The 12,454-nt window shown below is 49.2% G+C and overlaps 2 protein-coding genes across 2 annotated transcripts; both read right to left on the bottom strand.

Moving 5' to 3' along the window:
• Positions 1 to 299: 299 nt before the first annotated feature.
• On the bottom strand, positions 300 to 4,389 carry HD556DRAFT_1464165 (uncharacterized protein; the record flags this gene model as incomplete). Its single annotated transcript, XM_041308315.1, has 10 exons — positions 300 to 866; positions 1,190 to 1,504; positions 1,561 to 2,025; positions 2,068 to 2,423; positions 2,479 to 2,806; positions 2,852 to 3,314; positions 3,366 to 3,683; positions 3,732 to 3,810; positions 3,866 to 3,958; positions 4,364 to 4,389. The coding sequence occupies 10 exons, from the start codon at positions 4,387 to 4,389 to the stop codon at positions 643 to 645; spliced, it is 2,667 nt and encodes an 888-aa protein (XP_041151911.1). The 3' UTR covers positions 300 to 642.
• Positions 4,390 to 10,886: 6,497 nt separating this feature from the next.
• HD556DRAFT_1315080 (uncharacterized protein) lies at positions 10,887 to 11,380 on the bottom strand (the record flags this gene model as incomplete). Its single annotated transcript, XM_041301073.1, has 3 exons — positions 10,887 to 10,982; positions 11,044 to 11,058; positions 11,153 to 11,380. 3 exons carry the CDS (start codon positions 11,378 to 11,380, stop codon positions 10,887 to 10,889), a joined length of 339 nt encoding a protein of 112 aa, XP_041151910.1.
• Positions 11,381 to 12,454: the final 1,074 nt, after the last annotated feature.

Raw genomic sequence — 12,454 nt, 5'->3', positions numbered from 1 at the left:
CATTACGTCAAAACTTTTGATGCCCAAGCAGAATACTCAGACTGAACAGTACAGAACGCTTTGCGGATATTAGTATTTTCCCCGGTGGACGCAGACAGAAATGGTGTTACAATATCAATTATAGCTATCATAACTCCCTGGGGAGTATAACTCCCCGGGGAATGTATCCGCATGGTTTGAACCCTAAAAGCTGGAGCACCGTAACCATTACATGAAACTTGCTGTGGGCTACTAGTACAGTTCAATACTTGATGCGTACTAGTTGCTCCAATCTGAAACATGTTTTCAACTATTTTTGGGCAACTCCAACGTCGAAAACAAGCTTTGAACGTCCATAATGACACACATGGGTCCAACTGTTGTGGCTAGTACTGGCAGGCTGCAGCACACCATCGCGATTCGCAAGTACCTCTCACCCTCTGTCGATATCAAGTTTCATCGATTCATCTCAAGCAGCCATTGTCACGAGTCTTCACGAGAGCGTGCATTCTAACCTCAATAAATATGACTTGGAGATTCATCTGCATGGTCGCAAGCGTCTAGCTATTTGTTAGTAGTCAGCACCGAGTTTTGGTATTGATCGACTCCGCTGTTTAATTATGGACGTTGCAGCTAGCCGCTCTGCTCAACTCGGACTACATCTCAAGATATGGCCACATCATTTGTCGTCTCTATCAAGTGAAAGTATTCATTCCCTGACTTTTCTTCGTTCTGGCGTTTCAGATGTCCCATCCAACAATCTCTCATGCCCATGTCATCCTTGGCAAACTTTTTACAAGCCCACATACACGAACTCTTGTCCAATTCGTGCAGATACATTTCGTTTGGCCTATGTAAGTACAATTGTGTGTATACTTCAGTACGCACTATATACTTACATCAGTAAAAAACTCAAAATGCCGTAGCCCTGGTGACAGCTACATAGAGCTATATAGGCACAGTAGCACTATATAGGCACCCTTCAAGCTACTGTAGCAACTGTAGCACTATATAGGCACCCTTCAAGCTACAGTAGCCACAGTAGCGCTATATAGGCACCCTTCAAGCTACATACAACTATATAGTACTATATAGCCCAAAGTCGCCGCTACAGGAGTCAGCTGGAGAAATATTTGCTACAGGTCAGTCCAGGCAGCTACAGCGCTCGTGTGATATTAACCTGTCTACAAACTATTTATGACAGACACACCAAACATCTCGCCGTCAATGAACTCGTTAAAATAAAAATCACTCGCCACCTCATATCCGTTTCCACTTCTCAACCTCGCATCCACTGAATGGCCCATCTTTGGTATTAGATGGCACGGTCGCACCATTTCATCGACATGGATTACTGCCGCATTGCGGCGGAGTTGGCGTGTCGAGCGGGAGACCTGTCGCATTTGAGAGGGGGGATCTGGAGGTCTGAATGGCGTAAACCACTCGATATAAGCGAGGGCCCTGTTGTAAGTGCCGAATTGACGAGGGAGGGAGAATATAGTGCGAACCTGAGCCACTCGCACATCTGCAGGAGATCACACATTAGATACTATGATCCTCGAGCACCCAGAAACATCTTACCATCAAGAGCGCGCAAGCGTGAAGACCGAGGCCTGTCTGATATCAGTGCCATATCAAAACAAGCCGGACGACCAGGATTCCGCCCTGATGCAGCAACTTCGGGTGTTGCTCTAACGTGCCACCGTTTAGGTGTATCGCTGACTCGTCGATCTGGTGGCGCTATGATGACCACATGACGATAAACATCAAAACGGTCATAAAGGCTAGGTACGATGGTGTTGTGCAGGAGGTTCTTGCGAAGAAACGTTTGGAGAGCAGCGAGGAAATCAGTGGCACCATAGGCTGTCGTAATTCTTGCAACAGTTTGGTTAGGATATGCTGGAACCTTCGCAACGATGTGCTGGGTCACTTGAACTTCTTCGGCAGCGGCCAATGGCGATATCAGTGCTGTGTTTGACTTGGGAGAGTCTGTTTCTTCAGACTCGGAGTCTGAGTCCGAGTCAAACATATGATGCTCTCCGCGACCTGCCAAGAGAGGTTGTTGCGATAACCAATCGAGGTATGCACCACGCAAAAACACAGCTTCCTGGCGCTGAAGCCACAAGGCCATTTGTTCCTCATAGTCACGTTTGTTGCTTGCACGGTAAGCGTCCTTCGCAAAGTCGATATGCAAGCATTCGGGAAGCTCAGTATTAAAGCCATCAGCAGCACCAAACAACGTGATTGAATTAACATAGTGAGTTAATTGGTGTAACTTCGGTATGTTGAAATGCTGTCGAACGGCGAGTTCCTTCAGGACATCTTTGTTGGCGTGAAAGACTCCCAGGGCAGTCTGTAGGGCTTTGAGCGTGTCCATTGTGTGAGTTTGCAGCTGCGCGTAATAGGAAAAGTCAATAATTGAACGCGCAACTACCAAGACACGGCTGACAGGCCACAACATCAACAAACACGGTCTTCAAAGAGTTGTCAAACACGGACCTAGGCACTGCTCCGGTGAGTAACCCAACAAACACTCGTTGCATTTCTTTATGCTCAGTTCCGGTCCATTGTTTAACAGCCGATATACCTTTCTTGAAGTGACGGAGCCCCGGATAATCCGGCATCGCCTTGAATCGCGCGTCCATCTCTTCCTCGCCGACAATGTCAACACACCACTTCACAAGATGGTCCTTGAATACTCCTTTGTGGAGTTGATGCAAAAGATCGGGAGTGAATGCCAGGAAGATGTTGGAATGAGGCAAATCGGCCCAGAATGGTTTATAAATGGCACGTAGACCGTTTTCCTCAAATTCCGGAGGATGCTGACCTAACTTGCGCCTTTCCAGAGTATCTTTCATTGACTCTGGGTCACGCTTCACAGAGGTGAGTCCATCGCCTCGCTCATTTGCTGCTACCAGACACTTTGGACAGCGATTCTCCTTGGAACAAGATACCAAGCACTGCTCCGGGAAATCGGCGACATACGCAGCCAGTATGGGGTAGACACGCCGAATCTGCGAGTCTGCACAGACCATTTCAACACTGTCTCGTCCCGCGGCTATGAGAGGGTGGAGGAGTAGACTCATGCAATGATGAAACAGCCTGTATCCGGCCAGGGAGCGTGCATCTGAGGTGAAGCAGTCCAACTTCCCTGCAGGTAAGTAACCGATGAGGACAGTTGCTCGTGCTGATGCTTGACGCCTTTTTGCTTTGGATATGTTGCCAATAGACATGTACACCGGCCACGCAGACTTGTCCCCTCGGAACTGCGACAAGCAGGTCTTGTCTGACGATAGAATAATTGGTGCTATAGTCGCACCTTTGGGCAAGGCTTTCTTGATACGAGGTCAGTCCATTTTTGTATTGCTCCCTCTTGAATTTCTTACTTGTGTCTCACCCCACCAGTCTGCCGTCCACATCTCATTGATCACTCTGTGTTGCCCCGCAGCATCTGCATATGCTCTGGCAGGTGAGTATGCAATATCCTCCTTGAACAAAGGGTTGCCGATAAGCTCTTTGACACACTCCAAAGGATCACGGCTCCAAAGTTCGATGTCCTCTTGCAATGGTACCCCGTTCTCATCATCATGGTTACCACGCACGGTAACCTTCCTGCAGCTCCAATCTGGTCCATGTGGTAGTTGGTCGACCCTCTGCAAGAACGAGCGGTTGTTATGAAAGGAGACTTTAGTGCGATTTTGTGTCTGGTCACCGTGTCAATAATGTGAGTTTTGTCAACTTTTTCAACGTACTATTGGTAACTTCAAGAACTCATCAGTCCGTGTCTGACCAAGGTTTTTTATGAGCCACTGGGCCAAATCCCATTCTTCGCTGGTGAGTTATATATATTTAGTTCCCCTTGCCACCAGCACATTCGAACACTTACGCATCTTCAAAAGGTGACCATGTTTCCTCGCCCTCTTCCTCTTGATATCTTCTACATCTTTCAAAATTTGTCTCGCTGCCACGCAGAGCCCAGCTGTTAAGAACGTGCTCAAGGGTCGGATCCGAAGGGCTTGGCTTCAGCTCGTGCGCTGCGCCCCTTACCCGAGTACGTGCCCCTAACTTCCGAGGGTTGTTGAACGATGTCCGAAGGTTACCGGACGATGTCCGGAGGGCGTCGGGCGATGTCCGGAGTCCGATGTCCGATGCGCGGGAATTCCGGCGGACGTTCGGAAACAAGAGATAAGACTAATCCGGACGAAGTCCGAACTAGAAAGGAAACAGCGGAGGACTACCAGAGGTAGAGGCGGAGGTGTCAAGTCTATAGGAGTCGATCCTAAGACGAGCGGAGGTCGACGAGAGAGAAACTCAAGTCGGACGGAGGAGAGAATGAGCAGAGTCTAATATGATATTCGAACTGAGGAAACTACAGAGATTGTACAGGGGTTTATATACTACTGAGGACATAACGGAGAATAGTAAGTGCAGTGCGAAGCTATGTAAAGCTATGAAGAAAACATATGGTACGACTATCACTAGTCTATCGGAACTTAGTAAAATGAAGACGGAGATGAATGAGGAACGGAAAATAAAGCGTACTAACTGATAAGGGAAATACCAAAGGGATAAGGCGCGGAAGTTAGACGCGGGTCGGATCCGGACGATACATAGAAGTCGGCCGGATCCGGAAATCCGGAAATGATGAGTGTGATAGGTCCGGGTCCGGAACGCGGGATATGACAGTATCCCCCCTTTAGGGCCGAGCCCACGAGGCTTCTGATTCGGAAGTCCGGACCGGACTTTTATGAATGCGAGATGATGGGCGGAGCTCGTAAAAATAGCACTGAGCATATAAGTAGGCCGGGGCGCCCATGAGACGTCTAAAACTTTCCCTTTAACTCCTATTACTGCTTTTAACATGTCTAACTCCACTTCCGGCAACAAGAAGACCGCCCGGCAGGTTCTCGAAGAGAGACAGGCGGAAATGGCGGCCGAAATTGCGCGGCTTGAGGCGGACGCTCGGAGAGAGGCGGAGGAAGAGGAACGCAAATGCAAGGAGGCGGAAGAGGAACGGAAACGGATGGAGGAGCAGAAACGGAAGGATATCGAGGAGACTCGGAAGAGGTTGGCTGAGCGCGAGCAGGAGCGTTTGGCAAAGGCTAGGATGGGTAATGTGTCGGAGGTGAGTCGGATGAGGTTTTTTGCGTTTTTTCCGGAGTTTAACAATTTTTAGTCCTCCGGTCCGGCGGATCCGGAGGTTGCGTGTGAGATGTGCGTCCTTAGGCGCAAGATTTGCACCTGGGCAGTAGCGTCTAGGACGCCTAGGGTGAGTTTTTCTGTTTTGTCCGGATCCGGATGACTACTGATGATTTCCGAAAGATCCGGACGTGTGACCAGTGCCGCGCGTCCAAGGAAAAGTGCGTCGGCGGAAATCCGCCTGTCAAGGCGCCGGCTGGCAAAGGCAAAGGCAAGAAACGCGCGCGTCCGGAGGGATCTCCGAGCCCCAAGGGCAAAGGAAAAAGACGTCAGCGCAGTCCGGAGGACATCGACGACGACATAGAAATAGTCTCCAATCCCCGGACGGTTATTGGAGAGGATCAAGACTGGGCGGAGTACGACGACCAGGCCTGGGTCGCAGCCGCCAACAACATAGTTGCGGAACTGGCCCGGACGAATGGGCTGATGGAGAGGGGTATTGCAGCGGCGGAGGGAAGTAGAGCTGCGATGGACCGGGTGAGTGAGACCATGCTCCGGTTCATGGAGGAGCAGAGGGAGTTTCAGACTCTCTTCATGGAGAGTCTGAGGGGCGGTTTCCGGATGCATGTAGAAGATGCTCCGGAGGAGGAAAATGAGGAGGAGGCGGAAAAAGAGGCCGGCGGATCCGGCGGAGACATGGAGATGGACTCTTAGGTCGTCGGATCCGAAGTCCGGATGTCGGACGCCTAAATAATGTACATATATGCATGTTTTTCCTTACTCTTTGTTAGAAGTTGGTCCCGGCTTGTCCGGATATGCTGAATGGAAATCCGATAGAAGTTCCGGCGCATTTCCGAGTTCGGTTGCGAGTATCCAGGAAGTTTCTTCAATAATCCATATGGTTTGTGTCGCGGAACTTTAGCTCGGGCGCAGGTCGTGCAGGACTTAACATAGTCCTTCACATATGCGCGGATTCCGGGCCAGGTATATTCCCGACGGATAACTTCCAGGGTCCGGTTCTGACCGAAATGTCCGGATAGCGGGTGGTCGTGCGTATTCCGGAGCACTCGGAGACGGAGGTCATTGGATTCTGGAACGTATATACGGTTGTCGCAACGGAGGAAACCACTCTCGTCCACTGTCCATCTCGGGTCCGACGGATCCGGAAGATGACAGGAAGCGATAGGGTCATTAGGGAGGGCGGACAGAATGTCCTTATGAAGCTGCTCGACATCCATCAGTACAGCTGTCCGGAGCACCGGAATTGCTAGGTGTGATGCCCGGAGGGACGAAGCGAGCTGTTCTGTGGTAAATATCGGCCGGAGGTTGTGTGGATTAACTTGAGCGTAGTCCTTATCCCCCTCTTTGGGGTAGACGTCCCAACGTCTAGTTAGGCAGTCGGGCTTAGCTCCGAGTTTTCCGGGTCGGAAACGGATAATGAGGTTGAACTGTGAAGGTATTCCGACCAGCGGGCCTGGCGGCGGGTGAGGAGTTTTGTGGTAGCGAAGTACTCAAGGTTCTTGTGATCCGTGACGACGTCTATCGGCTCGGCAGAGCCTTCAAGGTAGTGTCGCCAGGACCGGAAAGCTTCGTAGATAGCTAGAAGTTCCTTATCATGGGTGTCATAGTTGAGTTCCGGAGCCGAAAGGGTCGGGAGTAAAAAGCAACCGGGCGGAGCTCCTGGTCCGGACATACTATAGAAAGTATTCCGGCGATAGCATAGTCGGAAGCGTCCGTCTCAACGACGATAGGAACATCCGGCATCCAGTGCGTAAGCACCGGAGCGGTAGTGAAGGCTTTCTTGAGAGTTTCAAAAGATTTCCGGCAATCCTCGGAGAAATTCCAGGGAGCATCCTTGCGAGTGAGCCGCGTAAGCGGAACTACAATATCCGAGTAGTTAAAGATGAAGCGACGATAGAAATTGGGCGAATCCGAGGAACGATTGAATATCCTTGACTTTCCGAGGTTCCGGCCAGTCGAAGATAGTCTGGACTTTGTCCGAGACGAATTGGTAAGTCCGGCCGAGATAGGAGGTAACCGAGGTATTCTACAGAGTCGGAATGGAATTCGCACTTCTCCGGTTTAGCATATAGCCGATGCTTCTGGAGGCGTCGGAGGACTTCAAGGACGTGTTTTTTATGAGATGCAAGGTCTGCGAATAGATGAGGATGTCGTACGAGGTGCACAAGTAACACAATGTCAAGCATATCGCAAAGATGGTATTGACAAAGCGCTGGAAAGCCGCCGGAGCATTGGTGAGACCCTCCGGCATAACAACCATTCATACGAGCCGTGTTAGCGCGTCCGGAAAGCAGTTTTTCCGACTCGTCTCCTTCCGCCATCCGGACTAGATGGTATGCGGACCGGAGGTCGATCTTAGTGTAAACTTTAGCGCGGCTCGGAGAATCGAGAAGGTCGGAAAATGAGGGGAAGCGGGTAGCGGTCTTTCTTTGTGAATTTATTGAGTCCTCGGAAATCTACAGAGGCATAGGGAGCCGTCCTTCTTTTTGACGAATAGGACAGGGGCTCCGTGCGGAGAGGATGAGGAACGAAGAAGTCCGGTCGCAATATTCTCATCAAGGAATTTGCGAAGAGCTACAAGCTCAACCGGGAGAAAGGGAATAGATGTTGCCAAGGGGCGGAGCCGCTCCTTCTTCCAATTCGATCTTAGATCATATGGACGATGGGGAGGGAGCTGTCCGGCTTTGCCCTTATCAAAGACATCCGCATACTCGTGATATTCCGAAGGGAATTCCGGATAGGTTCGGAGGTTTCGGAGGAGAGTGTAGCGGAGCGGAGATTGACACCGGACGGACGAACAAAAATACTGAACTGAACCGATCCCTCTAATTTACAGGCCCGGCAAAAGGCAACTGCATTGATTAGGGAAATATTAGGACCGGCATTATCAGCGGAGGGACTCGGCGAGGTTGAGGAAGGGATTTCCGCCGGAGCCGGCGGAAAAGAGGTCGGAGGGGTCGGAGGCACTCCATGAGGAATCGGACGGAAATCGATGCTGCCCTTTACCCAGTCAATCAACGGATTGTGTCGGGTGAGCCAGCTATATCCTAGAACGATGGAACAGGATGAGTCCAGCGGAGTAACATAAAATGTTTCGGAGGTAACCACGCCGGTCGGAAACCGGATCGGTAAATCTACTGCCTCAGTAATAGTGGCATTAGAAGTACCATCAAACAGATGGAGCGGAAGCGGAGGAATTGCATAGGTTGGAATGTTATTTTCTCGGATTAATCTGGTTTCTATAAAACAATGAGACGATCCACAATCTACAAGAGCCGGAAACGGAGAGATATCGGGAAAAGTAGAAATTGAAACGGATGGTACTAGAGAGTTCGGATCGGAAAAGGAAATAGCGTTGAGACGTAGCTCCATTGCACGGGTTGAGTCAACGCAACCCTCGTCCCGCGCGGAGTCAGGAGGGTTGCGGACTAATTTTTTGTCTCTTCCGAGACCTCCGGTTTGGCTTCCGGAGTCACCGTGCTAGCACGACCTTTGGCCGCACGGGAAGTGGACTTTAGGCAGTCCCGGGCAGTGTGACCGGGTCCGCCGCAGAAGAGGCAGAGCTTCTTCTCCATGCGCCTCTGGCGTTCCTCGGAGGTGAGTTTGCCGTCTTTTCCGAGCTTGGACGTCAAGTCCGGAAGTTTGGCGGAGGAGGAAGCCGAAGCGTTTCCGGATTTTCCGCCGGAGTACTCTTTCCGGTCGGAAGTGGAAGCTGACTGCTTAGCAGGAGGCGCGGATGCGGAGGGTTTGGTTTCGCGGGAGACTTCTCCCTTGCGTTCCCAGTATCGAGCGTCGATAGTCTGGGCGAGAGTTTTGTATTGGGACAGAGTGGTGGGTTTTCCTTGACGACTGATTTCGTCTTTGATGCGAGCCGGAAGTCCGTTGTAGAACTGACGGCGCAAAGCTCCGTCGCCCCAACCTCGGACTTGGGAAGCTAGCCGCTGGAACTCTACAACATACTTGTTGATGCGCTGTCCGTCGCGCATATAGAGCTGTTCCAGCTGCATTTCCGCATCTCCGACCGGGTCGTGAGGTCCGAAGTTAGTTTGGAGTTCTAACATGAACTCGGAGTAGTCATCCATCCAATCCGGACGATCCGCTAGATCATCCGAAAGGAGGTCCGGCTCAAACCATTCAAGGGCCATGCCCTTGAGGTATGATTGCGCGAAGTTGACCTTAGTTCGGCCGGTACGGAAAGATTTCGGCTTAGCTTGGAAGTTAAGCTCACATTGGACAAAGAACGCCCGGGAGTTTCCGGGGCTCAGTGCCATCGAAGGTATCCGGTTCTCGGACTTTGACTTTAGGATCACCGGATCCGGAGGATTGGCGGTTGTTACGCGCCAGGTTATTGATGGCTTGGGATAGCCGGAGGAAGACCAAGTCTTGTGGACCTAGACCTTCGTTTTCATCGTCAGTCGGGTCTTCCGGAGGTTCATCATCCGGATCTCCGCCACCTCCTCCTGGCGGGTTACCGCCTAGGGCAAGTTCATCGTCGGAATCATTGTGCGGAAGATTTCCGGCGGGTGTGGGGGTGGGGGTAGACGGATGTGGGCGATTCATGAGTTGTGAGATACTGGAGGCAGCACCTTGCGCACTAGCGCGGCGCTGTGAGAAACTGAGGAAGGCATCGACTATGGGAGTAGAGTCGCGTCGGGCGGTTACAACACCCGCTGCATTAAGAGCGGTCTGCGCCCGTGTAGGTGCCATGAAGTCAGATGTAAGTATACTCGGTAAGGTGTGAGTTCGAATATACTGTTAAGAACGTGCTCAAGGGTCGGATCCGAAGGGCTTGGCTTCAGCTCGTGCGCTGCGCCCCTTACCCGAGTACGTGCCCCTAACTTCCGAGGGTGGTTGAACGATGTCCGAAGTTTACCGGACGATGTCCGGAGGGCGTCGGGCGATGTCCGGAGTCCGATGTCCGATGCGCGGGAATTCCGGCGGACGTTCGGAAACAAGAGATAAGACTAATCCGGACGAAGTCCGAACTAGAAAGGAAACAGCGGAGGACTACCAGAGGTAGAGGCGGAGGTGACAAGTCTATAGGAGTCGATCCTAAGACGAGCGGAGGTCGACGAGAGAGAAACTCAAGTCGGACGGAGGAGAGAATGAGCAGAGTCTAATATGATATTCGAACTGAGGAAACTACAGAGATTGTACAGGGGTTTATATACTACTGAGGACATAACGGAGAATAGTAAGTGCAGTGCGAAGCTATGTAAAGCTATGAAGAAAACATATGGTACGACTATCACTAGTCTATCGGAACTTAGTAAAATGAAGACGGAGATGAATGAGGAACGGAAAATAAAGCGTACTAACTGATAAGGGAAATACCAAAGGGATAAGGCGCGGAAGTTAGACGCGGGTCGGATCCGGACGATACATAGAAGTCGGCCGGATCCGGAAATCCGGAAATGATGAGTGTGATAGGTCCGGGTCCGGAACGCGGGATATGACACTTTCTATAGTGCACTACCACTGCATGGTTTGTCATTATGAGCCATAGATAGTAGCTATTGGAATATAATAATCAAGAAGTTGACAGAAGAACCAAGAAGAAAAGTCAGACTGGACATCTGCATAGTTTTGGCAATTACAACCACTTGGTTGAACGCAACTCTGATGAGCTTGTAAGCGAACCGACCATGAGCATATGTCAAGGTGTGGTTTCATAAAAAAAATGAAAATTATCATTGGCAGGTTTCAAACCTGCACAGTACAAGAGACACAGATTTTGACTCTGATGATCACTTGACGATTTCATCTTTAGCAGGTTTTGAACCCACACAGACAGATTTTGATTCTGTCGTATTAACTGCTTGGCTAAGAACAGCTAGAAGCATCTTTAAAGAAAACATTCAGAAGTGAATTTGCAAGGCAAGTCCACCGTTCTCTGTCACTCACAATGTTTTCCCTCAGCTGAACAGATGAATTAAATATAAACTGCAATACAGCACTTTCAAAAGCAAGAGGAGAGCAACATGATGATGAAAGGGTCTCAAACACAGTGCACCTCAACCTTATACACGAGCAAATAGTGGTCAGATGGCTCTTTTGAATCTTTGCCTTGAATCTCTGCCTTGACAGATGTGTATTCTTCCTTGTTACCCAGGTCATTGGGATCAAACTTGAAAGTTTGATGTGTAATCTGCTCTTCTTCTTCAACCAAGTCAAGACCTTTGGAGAGAATTAAATTGCTCTTGTGCTTATCATTCCAAGTTTGTATCAAGACTTTGGTCATATATTGAACTTTGCATCAAAAATAAAAAAAATGAATAGCGACCATGCTATTGAAAGAACTGGCAAAATGCAGATGAATGTGCCTTGAGAATTCACTTCTGAATGAGTTCATTAGAAGTTCATCTCACTGGTCTTAGTCAAGCAGTTGATATGACAGAATCTAAATCTGTCTGCGTGGGTTCAAAACCTACCAAGGATCAAATTGCCAAGTGATTACCAGAGTCAAAATCTGTTTCTCTTGGAATGTGCGAGTTTAAAACCTGACGATGATGACATTTTTATTCTATGAAATCGCACCTTGACATTTCCTCATGATTGATATATGTTTTTTTTTTCCTGTTAGAACACACCTTGACATCGACTCATGTGTACTTTCCTGAGAGGTTCATATATCACTAGTCCTAGCCAAGTAGATGTTGCAATAGAGTCAAAATCTGTTTCTTTCAAACCATGCAGGTTCAAAACCTTCTTGCAAAATATTTATATTTTGCAGTGTATAGATTCTCAGAGACACAAGTGCAAGAAAATAGGGACAGTTGGACATTTTGAAGTATTCATCAAAGTGATATCATTTGTGTCTGTTTTATCTTTTTCAATGCGGCCCAGGTGTTACTGCTTTGTACTAGTTTTGCAGCAGAATGTAGCAAGAATGCTTCTCTTGCATCTGTACATTGTGGTCTGTAGCTGGGAGTATCCTTCAGCATGACATGAAAAATAAAATGATGAAAATATACTAGCAGTATTGGATTGGACAATATATGGACATGTAATGTAGGGCGCGCACAAAAATGCAGTGCTTGGTATGGGACAGGGTGTGATTTCATAAAATAAAAATGTCATAATTGGCAGGTTTCAAACCTGCCCGGTCCAAGAGAAACAGATTTTGACTCTGATGATCACTTGCAATTTCATCTTTGACAGGTTTTGAACCTGCACAGACAGATTTGGATTCTGTCATATTAACTGCTTGGCTAAGACCAGTTAGATGCACTCCCAATGAATCCATTCAGAAGTGAATCCCCAAGGTACATCCATCTATCCTGCATTTTGTCAGTTTTAACATTAATTTCTAACA

The sequence above is a fragment of the Suillus plorans genome (genome assembly GCF_016647745.1).
Source record: "Suillus plorans strain S12 chromosome Unknown HD556scaffold_147, whole genome shotgun sequence".
NCBI lineage: Eukaryota > Fungi > Basidiomycota > Agaricomycetes > Boletales > Suillaceae > Suillus > Suillus plorans.
This window is presented reverse-complemented; position numbering and strand designations above follow the sequence as displayed.